A 19,068-nucleotide genomic window follows, 5' to 3' on the forward strand; every position below is an offset into this window, starting at 1 on the left:
GACCTATCAGCTGATAGCAAAAGTGAGGATGTTTTTCTGAATTAAAGAAAATGAATTATCAAGAGAGTGACAAAATGCCAAATTGAAGACGAGATTAGACCACAAGAGTAAAGAGAGAGAGACTGAAAAATGAAATGATGAGTAAATATGAAGCTTTGAAAAAGGAAAATGGGATCCATTAGTGTGGAAAGTAAACAAGGATGGCTTTCCTAATTTGACTCTTCTTGCCAGAAAATATTTGAGTATATCTCCTCTTCATTTGAAAGCAAAAGAATATTTAGTGTTTATGGTACAAATATATTCACCAAAAAGAAACAGAAAGCAAGTGGAGACATGAGAGATGTTGCTGTTTTTATATTACAGCTTAAGAAAACGGAGTTTCAAATACGAAGAAATTTTTATTTGTTAGTTAAAAAATAAAACCACTGGATGTAAAATTATTACAACCCCAATGTTTCAAGGAATCTTCCTATTTTTCCAGGAAAATGTGTACACAACTTTTTAAGAAAAATTAACCCAACATCACAGATGATGTATACATAATTTCTGTAAAGTGTTAGTTCTTGGAATGATTTTTACATCTTATGGGTGTGGTTTTATTTTTTAACTAACAAATTATATATTTGGGAATTTATGGTTTAATAGTTATTTGCACTTACTTGTATTTCCATTATGTTAAAGTAATAAATAAATAGTTCATTTTACACTGAAAAAGTTTCTTTTTAATTAATAATGAACTACTTTTGTATGAACTATAAACTAATTCTGCAAATATATTTTATAAATTTTTATTTGAAACAAAAGATAAAAAATTTACTGTATGGTAAATTGTTTCCAAATGTACCCTTGTGACAAATAATGAAATGTTTTCAACATTTGTAGTCTTGCATTTCATTGATTAAGAACTTTGAGTAAAAGGGAATTAGTTGTAATTTCCTTGAGGGTAATACGTGTTGCAATACACTACAGGTAACCCCCGTATAACACAGCACTTCTATAGCACAGATTCACTCTAACACGGTTCGAGAATTGGTACCATCCCCCGTATAACACGGTACTTTTATAGCANAGGATGCACTGTTCTACAATAATTGAACATTTCTACAGTTTAAGGAATGTAAGTTTATCTGGTAATGATTTTGATAAACATTTAAAAAGATTGTTTACAAATTAAATTAGTAAAACCAATCTATTATGAGAGTCATCATCTTTAATCTCCTTTTTAAGAGACTGATGATCTCATTATGATGATGATGATGATAAATATATGACTGTATACCTTGAAAGAAGTAATAAATCAACATTTTTGAAATAAAATGTAAATATTAATTGCATATATAGTGGAACCTCGCTTAATGAGCATAATTCATTCCAGAATCTTATGCGTAATGCAAAATACTCATTAAGCGAAACAGTTTTTTTCATATAAATAATGTAAAATGTGATAATGCATTCCATGCCGGAAAAAACACTCAAATATTTTATGCATAATGTTTATTCAAAGAAAATTATATAATATACATTGTTAAGGAGTGTGAATCAGCTTCATTTTTTTTCTAGCATGGAATGAATCAACCTGGAATGCAAATTCGATTTGCAAAAAACAAAAAAAAATATCACAGATAATATGTCTGATAAACACGCCAAATGATATGCGAAATTCTTGGGTATGCAAAGGCTATAATTAAATATCATAAATTAATTAATTTGACTAGAAGTAGGCAGTTATGCTGCCATCTTGTATTAAATTTAATAATTATAAATAATTTTTAATTTAGACCTTTTTAAAATTTAATTTGGAATTGGTCATTAAATTTAATACAAGATGACAGCCATACTGCCTAGTTCTAGTCAAATTAATTAATTTCTAATACTTAATTATAGCCTTTACATAGCTCAAGAATTTGGCATATCGTTTGACATGTTTATTATATACTGGGCAATGGTTGTTGATGTTTATACGTAATATGTGTGAACACAAGTTTGGAAAAATGTTTGATCACGACACTAAGATGCTAGCGGAACGAATGCTAAACACAGACTGATGGAGTATTCACACAATTTGGGACTTCTCATCGCTCGTTAAGCAAGTCATTTTTTTTTTACAATTTGTTTTGCTCGTTACGTGAGGTTCCATTACAGTAATAATAATGAAACTTTTATTATATTTTTAAGCTACTAATAGGTCATTAACATTTTTAACATATTGTCTAAAGTTTAAGGCAGCTCACTTGCCATCAAGCAAGCTGATACCCTGGCCAATCTACCACTGGCAGTGTCAATGTATGTCAAACAACAATCAGTTAAAGAATTTTTAACTCATGAAAATGTATCTCCCAAAAAAGTTTATACAAGGTTAGTGGCAGTTTATAGTGCTGAAACTATGGACAAAACCAATAATTCTTCAACATAACAAAGTTAGATCCCCACTATTGCTTATATATCAGAAGCCATACAAAAACTTGGGTTTGAAGTTCTTGATCACTCTCCTTAGCCCAAATTTGGCACCTTCAAACTTTTGTTTGTATCAACTCTCAAGAGGCATCTAATGGAATTCATTTCACCTATAATGATGGAATAGAAATGGTTCTGAGGACAACCTGAAGATTTTTATAAAGATGGTTTGAAAAACTTGTTAAACACTGTCATATCTATATCAAACATAAAGGGGGTCATGTAGAGAAATAAAATGTGCTGATTAAATTAGAAATATTAGCTTTTGTTCTTGTTTTGGTTTCAGTGTAATATGTTATTACTTGAAGATTTGCAAGCATTACTTATTGAATGCCACTTTGTGTGTGAAGATAGCCAGACAGACAAAATTACACTTGATCTTACCTAGTCAGTTTTTATTCTCTGGTGATAGTTCTTAGGTTTTAAAAAATTGATTAAAGAAAATTTGTTTTGTCCTGACTATTTAAATGAGAATAAAATGTTTGCATTAATTTTTATTTATTTTAGATTGGAATCTTGATTCACCATTGCCATTTGATTTTTATGTTGTATATATGATAGTGTGCAGCTTTTATGTGCACTCCTTATATGCTACAATCTTTGAAGATGTATGGCGAAGAGATTCATCAATGATGGTTGCACATCATATTCTAACTTTAATATTACTTGCACTCTCATATAGTTTAAGGTATGTTTGATTTTAAATAAGCTATATAGAATATTTCTTCACTTTTTATAATAATTATTTAAATAGAAGATGTGTTAAAAAATAATGTTTCTTTTGTATAATAACTGCTGAAATAAGATAGGACTACTTTCAATATCATTTATTAATAAAACTGCTAAGTTACAAAATTTTATTATTACATGCCACTTTATAAAGAGATTTTTAAAAAGACGTTGATTAGGAGTGGTTACTTAGTAATTCTTTAATGATAAAATTCATGTAATAAAATTACATCATCTGATAGCATTATGTAAGAGGACATATTTCTGTACATTATCCTATTATTAATATCTACAACAGTCTTTACTTCTACTGGAAAATTAATAATTGTATGCTGAAAACTTTAGGCTGTCTTACTAATTCTACTTTTCATCAATCTTTTCTATGATTATTTGAAATTTTTAATCATTTGTCATTTAAAACAATAATCAATTCTGTTTATCTTATATGAGAGCTTTTTTCTCACATTTTACTAATATAAAAGCCATTTTGTGTGTGTAAATGCCTTATAACTCCTGCAATCCAGATGAAATTTTGGTTATATTTGTTTTATGTTCTGACAGAAAGTATAGGATATATATTTTGGAGAAATATTAGCTATAGAATAAATGTTTTATCAATTTTGGATTGGCGATTGCAGTGATGTCGGTGACCACACAACGTTCATGCTTGACGAGAGAATTTTTCTTAAGTTGCATTTTTAAATATTTTGGCAAATGGCATATTTTAAACTTACTTTATTAAATTTAAACTTTAAAAAATGACAGCCACATTGTATTACTTCTATAACAAATTTTTTTAAAGAAAGCTTTCCATAGTGACCATGTGATGTTCTACTATCCAATTTGAAGTAACAATCTAACAAACCTGTTATTTAGAAAGTCTTATTGCTCATTTAACTAATGTACATACAATTCATCTTTGTTTTATTAACATGGAATTTAAAAAGATTTACTATTTTGTCAGGGGAATGCCTAAGAGAAAGTGTAAGAGTAAGATTGGTCAGGCAAATTCTAGATCTAAAAGAATAAGAATCTAGGGATGGGGAGTTGGGAGTAGTATATTCTTCCGCCAATATACTACTCCCAACTCTCAAGTTGGTGTTTTTTTTTTTAAATTGACTGACTCCTGATTCCCATAAAGCAATTTGACTCCCAACTCTGACTCTCCATCCCTGGAACAACTGAGACCTGTGAAGGCCATGAAGTCTGACTTGAACAACATCGAATAAGAACGTTGCTGATTTGTGATTGTGATGCTTGCAGCCCTTGACAGCTTTGTCAAGGGCTGCAGAAACAGCATCACAATGTCAAACTCAAGTATAAATTACTTAATTTGTAGAAATATTAGCAACTTTTTGAAATTTTTGAAATATCTACTCTTCTCAATTCTTCAATCTCTTTCTCATAATTGTCATGCTTAACAGAAGCATTTCTATTATATATGTTAAGCTCAAAGACCGAAATCGCTCATTGAGTGAAAAAAAATGCCCATGAATTAAAATTTACATCGTGGAAGTTGTAAAAATGGCCACAATGTGTTGTGGCTAACTCAAAATGACCACAAAGTGAAATTTGTGTTGTGGCTTTCATGATATTTGACCACTACATGTTGTGGTGATTAAGAAAAGCCATAACGCATTCTAAACATTAGCTGATGCAACCGCGATACAGGATCATAGTGGTTTGTAACCACGATGCACAGTTGTTTGTAACTTTAAAATATGGATTATAGGCTCGAAACATTTTTTATTTACAATTTTTAATGCCGAACAACATTAGTTCTACAAGTTTTCCTAGAAATTTAATTTTCATACTTAAAAAAATTTCAAAGAAATAAAATATATGGAGAAAAATACACATTAGTTTCTTTTGTTTTGCTAAAAAGTGCTAAAGGTCTAATTACATATTTGTGAGTGCTTGATATACTATACATGATAAAATAAAAATCAGCTGCTAGAGTTAAAAATCACTGTGCTATGGATTTATTATGGTTAAAAGCCACCACACATTCTGGATGTTAACTAATAACGAGTGATGATAAGAAAATAAAACTTTCTTTTTCATTATGATTTATTTATCTTCAATTATCTTATATATGCAGTTAACAAAATTATTCACCATGTACAGAAATTTAACTTGGTTACTTTACAACAACAATTAATTATTCATGCATTTTATGTTCTTTGAGCAACATTTGCATTTTTAACAATAAAGTATCTTTTACAGTGACACATTATAAACCCTTGCTACTTCCAGATGTTAACATGGATGCTGAGCGAAGTGTTAATAAAGTTGAGGGTGTGTTCTGAATGATGATAAAGTTACTGTAAAAATTGTAAATTCATTACAAGCATAAAGTTGATTAAGACTTTCCTTGTTTCCTAACTGATAGAGACCTGATGGATTAATGCTCATAACAACAGCTTAAACATTTGTGGGAGCTGCACGTCCCCTATCAATGTTAGACACCCCAGCTAAAACAATGGAACCAATTTCAACTGCAGAAAATTACTCTAAATTGAGAAAACTCTCCAAGCTCAAGCTCGAATAAAAAAAGATGAATGGTTCTATGATGTAGATCCCTGTACTATTATTGTGAAATAATAATCAGAACAATTCTTACTGTTTTTGAAAATTTTAATAACTAAAATGTCTTAGAATTTTTAGGCTTTATCAGAGGTATTAATTTACATCTGATATGGAGAGTGCCAATGGCTCAATGGCATGAAAGTTGAGAAAAGCGAAATTCTACTCAGGTGTAATATACAGTAATACCTTGATTTTCATTGACTTTGGTTATTGTCGGTTTTGGATTTCGCCAATTGTTTTCTGGTAGATTATCAACGAAAACCAAAGTATCACTGTACAGTGTACACCCAAGATCTAGTATCAATCTGCATTATTTCTTTAGCTTCTGTTGTCCTATCCTAAAATCTTCCAGTTATAGGGAAAAACAGAATGATTTTAGGCTAAAACTTTTTCCAGTGAAACTTGTGGAGTGATGAGTAGTAGCATCAGAACACAGGGTAGTTTTACCCTAGATTTACCTTAAATATAAGACTACCCAAAACATTACTCTGAGAGGTTGAAATTACTCTAGAAAAGAGTAATTATCCTAGAAACAGCAGCACTGGTCAAGAATGAATACAATACAAACTCCGCAAGTGTTTGCAATGCACCCGTTGACAAGTTACAACCTATCCTTCGTATCGTGGTTGCATCAGCTAATGTTCAGAATGCATTATGGTTTTTACCACAACATGTAGTGGTCAAATATCATGAAAGCCACAATGCAAATTTCCCTTTGTGGTCATTTTGAGTTTGACACAATGCATTGTGGATTTTTTTTACAATTTCCACAATGTGAATTTCGCTTTGTGGTCGTTTCTTTCGCTCAAATGATTTCGGTCTTTGAGCCTAACATATATATAATGATCTAATTCACTCTGAAGATCTTGATGAGATTATCAGAACTCAGGATACCCAACTTACCTTTTGACATTCATATTCTCAAATTCATTACAGTAGGTTGCCAGATTGCAATTATCTAGCTTATTGGTGATTTGATCAGGTTCATAATGAGATTGTCAGTTTGAATTAAAGTGAAATACAGTAGAGCATCGATTATCCGACCCCCCCCCCAATCAACTGTCACATTGGTTAACCGACCGTGTTCTAGTCGGCAAATCCAAATGTCCACTAGTGATGCAGTGCTAAAATATTTGGCTATTTCTTGGCTACTTTAATATTAAATCTTTGGTGTTTTAGCTGGCAACACCGGCTTGACCATGAAAGGGATGCCAGTATTTTTAAACAAGGCTTAATTTTCTAATTATGAGTGGTTTGTTTTGAGCAATAAAATAATTTTTAACAATACAATAGCAAAGATTATTTTTTAAAGATTTTTGTTAGGCTTAACTTCGATGCAAATTCAATGCGAAGTAGGTTAATAACGATATACTATCAATAATATACTAATTACATGGGATATACTATACTAATAATGTATTTTTTCATACTTTTCGGTTATCTGTTTTTTCAGTTATCCGACCAACCCCAGTCCCCAATTGAGTCGGATAATCGATGCTCTACAGTATTAGCTTATTACCTACATAGAAAATTAATAAACTGTGTTTAAAAACTTTTTCTGAATTGTCTCCATTATATAACTAAATAGAAATTTTATGATAATTAAAGAAACATTATTTTTCTTTATTATTCATATTTTTTGTAGATTATTTTTTATTTCATAATAAATGTCAAAGTATATTTTAAAACATTATTATTTTTGAAAATACAACCAATTTTTGTAATGATGAAAAAGTCAGACAAAAACTCTAAAAAAGGTTCTTTTTGCAAGAAATTGGTGCATTTCTTAAATAATTTTTCAGAAAAAATTGTAGGACCATCATTGTCATAAATAAATTGTTTTATATGTCAGTCTGTTAATTAGCAATCCATGCTAAAAATAGATCATTTTTAGCATCAGTTTCAATTTTATTTTTATTAATTAATGTATTTACAGATTTATAATTATATATTCTATCCTATGATTGTGCTTAAATTGAAGTGATATTTTAATTTTAAAAATTTTTACATTAATTTATAAGTTCAATGTTGCTCAGCAAATTATACAGTAGGCCTACTAAATTTTTTATATGATTTAATTTAAATTTTCCAAACAATGTAATAGTAGTAATTAATTGGTTCATAATTTGTTTTATTTTGTGTTAATGTGCTATAACTTTGAAGAAATTTTATGTATGTCCAGGGAAAATTTTGGGTTCAAAAATATTCTCCATCTCTGCAATTCATTTTTAATCAGGTCAAGGTCCTTTCATATCTTACCTAAATCAAATACTGCTTCAGTATAGAAAACCTGGATTCCACATTATCCCTATTGACAAGATAGCCTGAATAATTTTGAAAAGATTAGTATGTAGAAATGCAGGATTTGTTTTAAGAAGCTCTTTGAATCATTGTTAGTTTTTGAATTTTTTAAAGTAGTAGGGCTACATTTAAAGTCCAATTTCCATTATTCACAATTCATCAAAATTAGAAAAAATACTGTTTACTGAATTGTCACTATAATTGTTCAACTATGTAGCCAGCAGCTAATGTTTGTTTGTACTGGATCATATATGTTTTATAACTGTTATAAATTTAATAATACAACAAATTGTTTGATAAATTTTACAACTTTTAACATAAGTCATGCTGACTTGATATTAATTTTAAAATAATACATCTGTAGGTTATTGTTGGATTATTTGTGATGAGACTATTGCTTGAGATCAATTGCTTGTGAATTTTTAAAACCAAAATCCTACAGTTGTGGGTATTCACTTTACCACTGAGATATGTTGACTCACCACTGAGGATAATGCTTTTCAGTAATGTCTTGTCTTCATTTTTGCACTACATGAGAAACTTGATGATATTTGCTGTAAATTAATGCTTCAACAAATTCCAGAAGTTTTCTGATTACACCTTTAAAAATACAGCAAGTACTCACTTATTATAAATAGGTTTTTGAAAACTGATGTTGAGCAAAATGAGATAATACATTAATTACTACAAAAAACTGAATGTACTATAAATAATTAACTCAAAATAAACCCAAAATCCAGTAACAAAAAACAAAAAAAAAATTTTTAATTACTGAACTGATGTTTTTGATTTTAAATATCATCAGGTTTTTAAGATANTGAAAGTGCTGGTGGAAGTGAAGGAAAGATGGCAAAAAGCAGTGAATAAAAAATTTAAAAAAATATATAAAACAGAAAAGTTAAAAAATTAGTGTTAAGTTATTTTTAAGTTATTGTTACATTATGGTATGTAAATTAAGTTTTAGTATCATTTCTCTTTTCCATCTCCTCCGCCACCAGTTTACACCTCCACCAACGTCTATCCTCAAAGGTAAAGTGCAAATAAAACTACATTTTTTTAAATCAATTATTATTCTATTATGGTTATTTATACATTTACAACTACAGAATGCATTTTTCAGTGTTTTCCTTACTAAAGTTATTTTTTTTTTTAATATACTACTATAGCTTTAATTTGAGTGTTTTTCATGATGGAATGAGTTATTTGGTTTTACATGTAATCGTATGGGGAAAAATGATTCACTTTAAGACATTTTCATGATATTATCTCAGTTTCAGAACGGATTAATTTTGTATCCTGAGGTACCACTGTAGTCCTAGATTTTGGTGTAATTCTGATTTTGTTAATAGAACAAAAAAAAAATGTTGCTTTTATGTTGAAATGCTTTCTTACTGCAGTATATACATATTATGTCATATCATCCCTAAAATTTCTGTAGTATTTAGGTTAGTTAGTCCTTTTTTTCTCATCATTAATGCTGACAGCCATTCCTCTATAGGATGTGCTCACATCCCATCATAGACAATGGTAATAATAATCTTTTCATAGTAGTAAAAATCATGCTGTAAATTGTAAAGCCAATTTCAATACCTTTTTTTTAAAAAAAGATTCTGTACATTGTAAAGCATTAAATACTCTAGCAATATTATATACAGATATTTTTTCACTAGAAAGAAAAATCATTAGATTAATATCCTCTCTAGCTGATAAAATTAATATACAGGGTGATTAGAATTAAACTGTCAGTACTGACATGCATGGATCTGGCTCTACTGAATCAAATTGGATGAAACTCAGTATACATACAATTTGCATCAGAAGGAAAAGATTTATAGGAAAGAAATTAGCTGAAATTTTCACTACCTGGGAAAATTATGACACTATTCAATCAAAAACATGTTTATCTGTGTGCACTGTGTTGGACCTGAAGGCCAGCCTAGTGTGACATGTGTCTCAGATTCCTCCTGAAATGTTATATGCAGCAGTTGGTAACATGGTTTGATGATTGCAACATGTAGTTGACAGAGAAGGATCCTATATTGAACACTCACTGTAAAGTGTAAAATATAATTTTATTCTTCTAATAAAATTTTGCCCACTTGTTTTATAATTGTCATTCTTGCAGTGCCACATTTTTTCCTGGTGATAAATTCCAACTAATTTTTTTCTCCTTTCTAAATCTTTTTCCTGTGATCTGCATTGCATGAGTTTCATTCAATTTGGTTCAGTAGAGCCAATTCCACACATCTGAGTACTGTGTTTCATTCTAACCACCCTGTATTATAGATTTTCCACAATATCAAATTTATACTATTTTCTTAGTTGTAAGTTGCTCTCATATATGACATCTTGATAATGTGTATCAAAATATCTAGTCTGTAAGTTAAGTAACTTATTATAAATAATATTTAAGCAAGTTTAGTTAGCACAATTCCTCTTCAGTGTTAAGTGTATTTTTTCTCTCAAATTATACTACACTGAAGAGGAATCATTAATTATACTGATTTATAATGTATGTCATGTTTTTCTGAAAAGAAAATATAAAGATACTTGATCAGTTGTAACTGGATTTTTGAGTGACCGGAGAGACCTTGCAAGCATATAGAGTTCTGCTTACAGAGAATCTTACACATTAATATTGCATTCCCCATAAAGAAGTTTATCCTTAGAGCAATTAGAGCTCTCCTTTAGATTTAATCTAATTGTAATTATATTTTAATTATCTAAAATTTTGAGATTAGTATTATCATCCTATTTACCTTTACATTTTCATAATTCAATATACAGTAGTTTTTATAACATGCTTTTCAGATTTTTGCAGATTATTTTTTCTCATATGAATACATTTTTATATGTTCATTAGAATTGACTAGGTTAGTAAGCTTGTAAAAATTTAATGAAGAAATTATTACCTTAATTTTTGAGGCATACTATAAAATTCTACAACTTTATTATGAACATTGCTGTCTGTAACACACAGTGTAACATAGTATACTTTCATATTTTTTAAACACATTCAACACATCAAATACAATGGACAACTTTTATTTCTCTAAAATAAACATTCATTTATGGGATATTAAATTTGTCATTTCCAAATAAATCACAATTGACTAACAAATCTAACTGATCGTACATTAATACAATGATATATAATAATAATTAAATTTAGTAATTATTTTATTTATGCTTTGTGTTTTTTTTAATGTTTATTTTACTTACTTTACTTTTATATGTACTTTTATTAGGTATGTTAGCCGTCTCTATTGGTTTCCATTGAAAGCGTTATATGCTGCAAGTAGTATTTTGATGCAAAGGAATATTCCATTACCATTTGGATTTACCATGAATGTTTTATTATGGATTCTCCTTGTGATGAACATATACTGGTTTTGGGTTAATTTTTAATTTATTTTAATTTGAATTATTTTATAAGAGCTTGTAAAAATAGCTAAAAATTATAATTTTTAAAAACACTTTTGAATATAACAAACAATATATTGTGTTGTAGATCAATAAATTTCATAATAGGANATATATAAGTTAATACTTCCGATTGAGCGTGCTGTGGCGTGAGTGGTAATGCTCCTGACTTGTATGCTTGCATGCAGAAGAATAAATTTCTTTTACTCATGACTCATAGACAGGACAAACAAAAGCAGAATTGTATGATGAAGTATTCCAAGATGACGAAAAAATGCCTACAGGCACAATTAAAATTATACCACCAAAATGTACTCTGTTAGTCCAACCATGTGATGTCTATTTTTATAGACAAATAAAAAATTTCATTAAATGATTACAAAATAACGCTGAACTACTGGACAAAAATTATGAAATTCATTCTCGAGATGATTGCCTGAAAATACATTCAATTATCCATCATCAATTATCAGCACCAATATTTTGTGACATGATAAAATATGCTTGGTATGCCAGTGGACTCTGTGATATAAGAAAGTTTTATACAAATGTAAATGAAGTGTTTCTCTCATCAGACTATTTACAAATTCCTTGCAATTGTAAAAAAGCAGCATTTATTTGTTGTTCTTGGTGTAGACAGAATTTGTTTTGAATGTTTTTACCATAAGTATCATTCAAGACCATGTACAAGTACATCTAACAATGATATGTAATTATATAATATTGCTTCAATAAATTAAGTTCGTTTTTCTCGATTATATTTGAGTGTTGCACTTTAGTATTTTATTGGTAGTACACTCACATGGTGTACTACCTATACACCAAAGATCATCAAAATCCGTTTCCCCAAAGCCATAGGGTCTCCTTGTAAGAGAACACCATCCAATTTGACTGCTAGAGCAAATATATATATTCATATTTTTTGTAAATATACTAATGTAATTAATACCCAGGGTGCTTCTCAACTAGAATGTTTAGAAAGGAGTACAAACAATCTGTTGGATAATATCAGATTACAATACAGCTACTATTTAATAATTAAATATTCAGTAATTTTGCATAGATATACTATCTCTTGATAAATTTAATAATTATTATAAAAAAAATGTTTTTCTATAATATAGCAATCTTTTAGTATGCATAGCTTGTGATCCATATCTTAATTGTAATTGTTTCCTTTTACAGAATTTTTCTAAAATTATTTAATCATTTATAGGCATATTGTCCTCTGTTATAAATAGATGCGTTTTCTGCCATCTTTTATGAATAGAATATTCTATTGCTTGGTATGATCCTATAATAATACACTTGTGGTTTTTAGAAGTACTTTGAAATTTTGTTTCCTGTACATCAGTAGTAGCTGTTATGACTGTAGCCAAATTATTTCATATTAGATAATGTTAACATCATTATGCAACATAGGAAATTACACTATTGTAAAAGAAATTTCTTATTTAATACAGACGTACATGGTTAAGAATAACTTTGTAAGTTAATTTACCTGTTCAAATTATTAAGTGAGAATTAAACAAATAGTTAATGATACAAAATGATTGTTATAGCTATGTTTAGATTCTTAAGTTATATTAAAAAGTAATTGAAATATATTTAAAAAACAAAAATAATTTTTTAAATATTTTAATTAAAAAAAAAGATACAACCGTGCCAAACAATCTATTGAAATATCAGGCTATAATAACACTTACTTAACAATTAGATGTAAATAATTTGACTAGATGTAGGCAATTATGATGCCATTTTGTGATCAGTTTAATAATTATAATAAATTAAATTAGAATTTCTGGAAGAAAAGAATTGGCCCAGAGCAGGTACAACTATTAACTGTACAGATATGTTGTCAGTTAATTATTAAAATTATTATGAGATGGAAACATAACTGCCTACATCTAGTCAAATTATTTACATTAATTATTAAATTAGCCTTATAGCCTGATATTTTGAGATAGGCATTATTTAAAATTAGGTTTATGGATTGTTTAGATAAATCAATTTTTACAAAATGAAGATATTTTAAAATTTAAAATATGAATAATTTTCCTTTACAGTTTATTTTGGGATTCATTTGGCGTGTTGTAACAGGACAAATGAAAGAAGTTGATGACACACGGGAATATGATGTTATTGAAAGGAACAATCAGCAATCTGATAATGCAACAAGTGTTCATGGAAAAAATAAAATTTTACATAATGGGTATGTTTTAAATTTGAATATGATTTACTACTACAAAATCTACTTCAAAATTTACTTCAAAAGAAATTTACCTGAATTTTACTACATAAACTTCAACATAATCAAGAAATTGCCTTAAATAGTTGGACTGTAACTCTGCTAATTTAATGATTAATATTAAGTAATTTGCTACTAGAGGTAGATATTAGATGCCATCACTTAACTAAATTAATAATTATAATTTTAATAATTTATTAAAGAATTTGAAACCATCTGGANTCAACGCAAAGTGACACGCAATGGAGAAAAATGTCAAGATGGGTTAAATTAATATATTTTTTCGTACATGATCGGTTATCTGAAACATCAATCTTCCAAACCACCCCAGTCCCCAATTGATTCGGATAATCGACGCTCTACTGTATTTGATTGCTTGAAATTCAAGGAATCAAATTTTATAAGATTTTAAATTTAGTTTTCAAATATTTTATATCTGTTTAGTTTAAGGACAGATGTTCAGTAACTTTAAAAGTAAACCAATCACATCTGTTGTTCAGTTCACACACAGACAACAAATCTTGTGTTGAGATTTTAATTTTGCAGGTTTTTCATACTAGAAACTGTTTATTTGTGCATAAGTTGCTGAAATTCATTATCTAATTTTACTTAATTATGTGCAGTGGTGATATTCAGCGGGTTTGCATGGGTTCGACCGAACCCGTTGTTAACAATTTCAAACTTTTCCGAACCTTGTTAAACACATGTAACATTTCTCAATGGTTTTCTTTTAAAAAATATATTACATACTGTATACGTATTATACTCTGTAACACTACTAAACTAGAGCCTTCCGATTTGAGCGAAAAAAAATTGTTAAGGAAAAATTTTCTGTTAGTGAACCCTTTGTTAAATATTTCGAATATCACCGCTGATTATGTGTATTTGTGATTTAATGTTTTTTAATCTTGTGACAATATGTTATTACTGTCAACTTGACAGTAATAACATATTGTTGAATGAATAAGTTGTTGAATGACTCAATTTCTTTCATTTCATTGTTTTTAAAATTTAGTTTTAATATACAAATTTTACACATTAAAAATGACCACTATTAGATGTAATAATAAATGTTTTACTTTATAAAGCAGTTTCTGTATCATTATACCCATCAAATTTTGTCTTGCAGTGATAAACCCATGTGACAGTTTATAAAAATGGATAATGAAAAGCAGGAATTGGCCAAAAAAGCTGAAAGTGTAGAAAAAAAATAGTGCTGGAAGTGAAAATGAATATGATTAGTGATTTTACAAGTTTTTCAAAGATTCCAGAATGATTATAATTTTTCCATTTGATTATTAAGATTGCTTTGCATGGTTTCAGCTTGTATGATCATTTTTATGGTCCATCATTTTATGCAAAACAAAGATTGTCTATATCTATATTTTTAAATTTTGTAAACTTAAGAAAAAGTAGTTTAAAAATTAAGGTTGACATTTTCATTAATGAAATAGCTTAAGGAATGATTTATATTATGTGATATATGCATTTTAAGAAATGTTTTTATTTTTGCCAATTTATTTTTTTATTTTTAATGACAGACAACACAAAATTAGAGTTTATAATAATTATTATAAGCAGTTGAACAAAAATTTCAGTTAGCTATTGAGTACATAAATCTCAATACTGTGTGTTAAATATTTTACTAAAATAAAGTAAAAATATCAATGTATATAAGAATGAATTTTTGGAGTATTGAAAGTCATTTTTCTAGTTTTAATCATAAAAAAAGCTGAAATCTTAAGCATTTTTATTATAGTTTGATTTTTAAAAATATTTTTGTATTAAAACAAAATGAATGGAATTGCTATCTGGCAGAGATACGAAAGCAAATGTTTTCAAATGTTGTTAAGCAGACATCGTCAGGCTGACTTTTGCAGCTGTTAAAATAAGGCCATCCATGTGTTAAGAGGGATGACATAAGAAAGAGAGGGGAGACAAGGGTTGTAAGAATTATAACAATCAAATTAAATGCAAGCAAATCAATTTGTCTGAAAACATCCAAAAAATAATTTTGAGCTGAAATATGTTTCTGGTTGTTAGGGAATACAAAACTAAAGCAATTATCGATGTTGTGAACTGTCTGTAGACTGGCAACACCCTGCGTAAGACAGCTAGAGGCGGGAAGAAACAGTTGTTCTGTTGGCGCCAAGTTATGGATGCATGAACAAGTGTATATATATTCTTAGATTAGAATAAAATTTAATTGTAAGTTAAAGGACTGCTTCATCATGTTTCTAACACTGGTTAATGTGTTTTTTAAACATATTTTGAAAAGAAAATAAAAATTAGTTTTATGCCATATACATATGTTCAATCACATGAAATGTAATGATACATTTTGTGATTTGAACGTATGTATATGGCTTTTTAGTGATATTTTAGGTGGCTTCAAACAATATATTAAAAAACACTTGCTAGTCCACTAACTGCTACTTAAATCGATCTTTTAAAAGTAGCGTATTGTCTTGCAGAAAAACATTTATTGTATAATAATAACCATTTTTATTGTAACAATTAAAATATAGTATTTAGTTTATAGATTTTAAAAATTTATGTATTTATTCTTTGTTTATTTTTAGCATTTCAAATATCAATGACACACTTGCAAATAAAGAAGAATCAAATGGTACTGAGATATTGAATGGTGAAAATCCACATTCAGATTGTCATCAAACAAGATTAAGAAGATAGCTTAAAGTGAATGAACTTATGATCAAAATATATGTAAGAATGAAGAATATCTCATTCCACAGTAACAATTCTTAAAAGGAAAAGAAAAGTCTTTTTGAAATAATGCTAGGATTGAATTGTTGCATGAAAAATATAATTGGTTGTTAATTTTAGTTGTGGTAAGGAGACAATTTATATTGCACTTTATCTCATCAGCTGATATGATTTCACTTTTAGTTATTATATTGCTGTGATGTATTACTTATATGCTCAAATTATTATTTTTTTAAATCTTATAAGCATCATTCAACTTCATAAATGTATTCAGAATAATTTTGCATATTTAAACATTTCCATGTCTTTAATTAATTAGTTGGGATGAAATTATTTATAGATATGGTATTTTATCTGTTTAATATTGTATCCATTCATTAAGATATTTTTCTAATTAGTTAAATTTTGTTATTTAAGCATAAAATTTTAAAAAACTGGTTTATAAAAATTAATCTTGCATTAAGTCTATATAATCCTAAGGAATTAACCGTGGTAAATTAAAATCTTTCATTTTAAATAGTCTGTAACAATAATTAACAATGCTTATAGTTTTATTTTCATATGAAAGTGTTACATTTTATAAGTGATATATTTAGAGAAACATGCACTCTGATATAAGGTTTTGTATGAAATGGGTGCTATTTCTATTGTTTGACAATAAATTTTATCATTCCAGTATTGCTTCTATATACATTCAGTCAAAAGATTATTGGTGATAATTATTTTTTTTAGAATTGATTTGTACAATGGTATAAATAATTTGGACAAATGTTAAAATGTTTGAAAACAAATTTCAGAAGTTTTGTCTCAATTCATAGCTTTAATTCTTAGCACAATAATGGCACTTGTTATTTGATCTGGCTGTTTTTTGCAGTGAATGAAAGATCACATTTAATATTGTGTTTGAACAATGATAAAAATCATTGAATGTTTATATATCAACCTTTCTTCTGAATGATGATTATCTTTGAGTTGATTTAAAATGTCAGTTATACATATATATTCTTTTCTTATCATTAGTCTCATTAAAGTGATTTTCTTAAACTAATTATTAATATTATATGTGAAAACTGCTTTAAATAAAATGTTTATAACAATATTAATCTATAATTATTCTAAATTTTGATATATTCAATGGGTAAATTTTTATATTTTGAGTCTTCCAGTAGTTTAGAATAATAAAAATTGTTATTCAGTAAATATTTGTATTGTAGATGATAATTTTTAAATTTATTTGGAAAAGTCACAATCTTTATTTAATTTGTAAATTTTTTCTTGTATAAATGAAGAGAAAAGGTAAATATTTTTAGCTGTGAATGGTTAGTAAAATCTAGTTAATTTCATAAACCCAAAATACCAAATACTTTTTAACATTTTAATAATTTTATAAAACCAAGATACCAAAGATCATTCAAACATTTGAATAAATTGAATATCATTCTTGTGTTGTTGTTATAAGAGATTATTTTTGCTTAGCTTCTATTTGTACTTATAAAATGGTGTAAAATGGAGCGTACTTATTCCTTCTGCGTGCATTCTTTTGCATATTTGTCCATTTCTTTTGTACTTAGATTCTTTTTATCATTCCAAAAACTGAAGTTTAAACAAAAGGTGCAATTAATAACATGTTAATATTTAAATGTTGAATTTTCTTATCAGAATGCTTTTTATAAATTTATTTGTTAAAAATATTAAATTTTTCTTGTTTCTTGTAGTGTTGAAGTATTGCTAAAGCTTTGATAAAATAGATCTCAGTCTTATCTATTTAATGAGATCTGCAATTTATTCTTTGTATTGAATATAATATGAATTTTGTGATTTTCACTTTGTGCATTTCATGACCTATTTTATTCATCAGATTTTGTAAACAGTCATGAACAAAATATTGGCATTATTATCAATAGAATAGAAAATGGAATATCTTAAATTGCCAAACATTTTTGATGATAATCAAAAGATATTAATGTTAAATTTAAAAATTTTAATAAGTGATACTTCATTTCTTTAAAAAAAAATATTTTTTTGAAATTTATCAAAATATTTTTATAAGTTCCCAAATTTTATATTTACTCGGGATAAAAAAAATTAACATGGTATAAAGAAAAATGAAGTTATATATGGGATCATATTTTATTAATGTAACACTTGTNGCTCACTATAAATCAGAAAAACTTCTTACACATTTAGGTAGTAAACTTAACTTTGGTTCGGTTTAACACTTGAGATAGAAATAATTAACTTTAAATGTTTAGTTAGATTATAATTATAATGTAATCTTTAAGTTAAAATAATAGCAAAGGTAATTTTACTAATTAATTTATATTAATAATGTAAGGACGGATAATCAATGGCTAAGTGGCTATCAGTCTTACCAGTTTTCTTATGTAGGCTCTACATATCAGTCTGTAGTTATTTATAAATAATATAATTATTAGTGTTAGTAAAGTAGTGAGTAAGTAATTAGTAGTTAGTAGTTAGTTGTTGTTATCACAATCATGAATCACATACATTCATATCATCATATATCTAAGATACTGATACTCATTAATTTAATTAACTATTTAACTAACTAGGTAGTCTCAGTTTCTCACTAATTT

The 19,068-nt window shown here is 27.7% G+C and overlaps 1 protein-coding gene across 1 annotated transcript in view; it reads left to right on the forward strand.

Moving 5' to 3' along the window:
• LOC111612809 (ceramide synthase 1-like) overlaps positions 1–17,631 on the forward strand; it is a 36,708-nt gene extending 19,077 nt beyond the window's left edge. Inside the window, exons 4-6 of the mRNA XM_023354066.1 lie at positions 11,322–11,469; positions 13,563–13,708; positions 16,327–17,631. Coding sequence (XP_023209834.1) covers positions 11,322–11,469; positions 13,563–13,708; positions 16,327–16,438 — 406 coding nt within the window. The 3' untranslated portion in view covers positions 16,439–17,631. The remainder of the gene's footprint in view (positions 1–11,321; positions 11,470–13,562; positions 13,709–16,326) is intronic.
• Positions 17,632–19,068: the final 1,437 nt, after the last annotated feature.

The sequence above is a fragment of the Centruroides sculpturatus genome, unplaced genomic scaffold (genome assembly GCF_000671375.1).
Source record: "Centruroides sculpturatus isolate CEXI.00-Female unplaced genomic scaffold, Cexi_2.0 scaffold1842, whole genome shotgun sequence".
Taxonomy (NCBI): Eukaryota; Metazoa; Arthropoda; class Arachnida; order Scorpiones; family Buthidae; genus Centruroides; species Centruroides sculpturatus.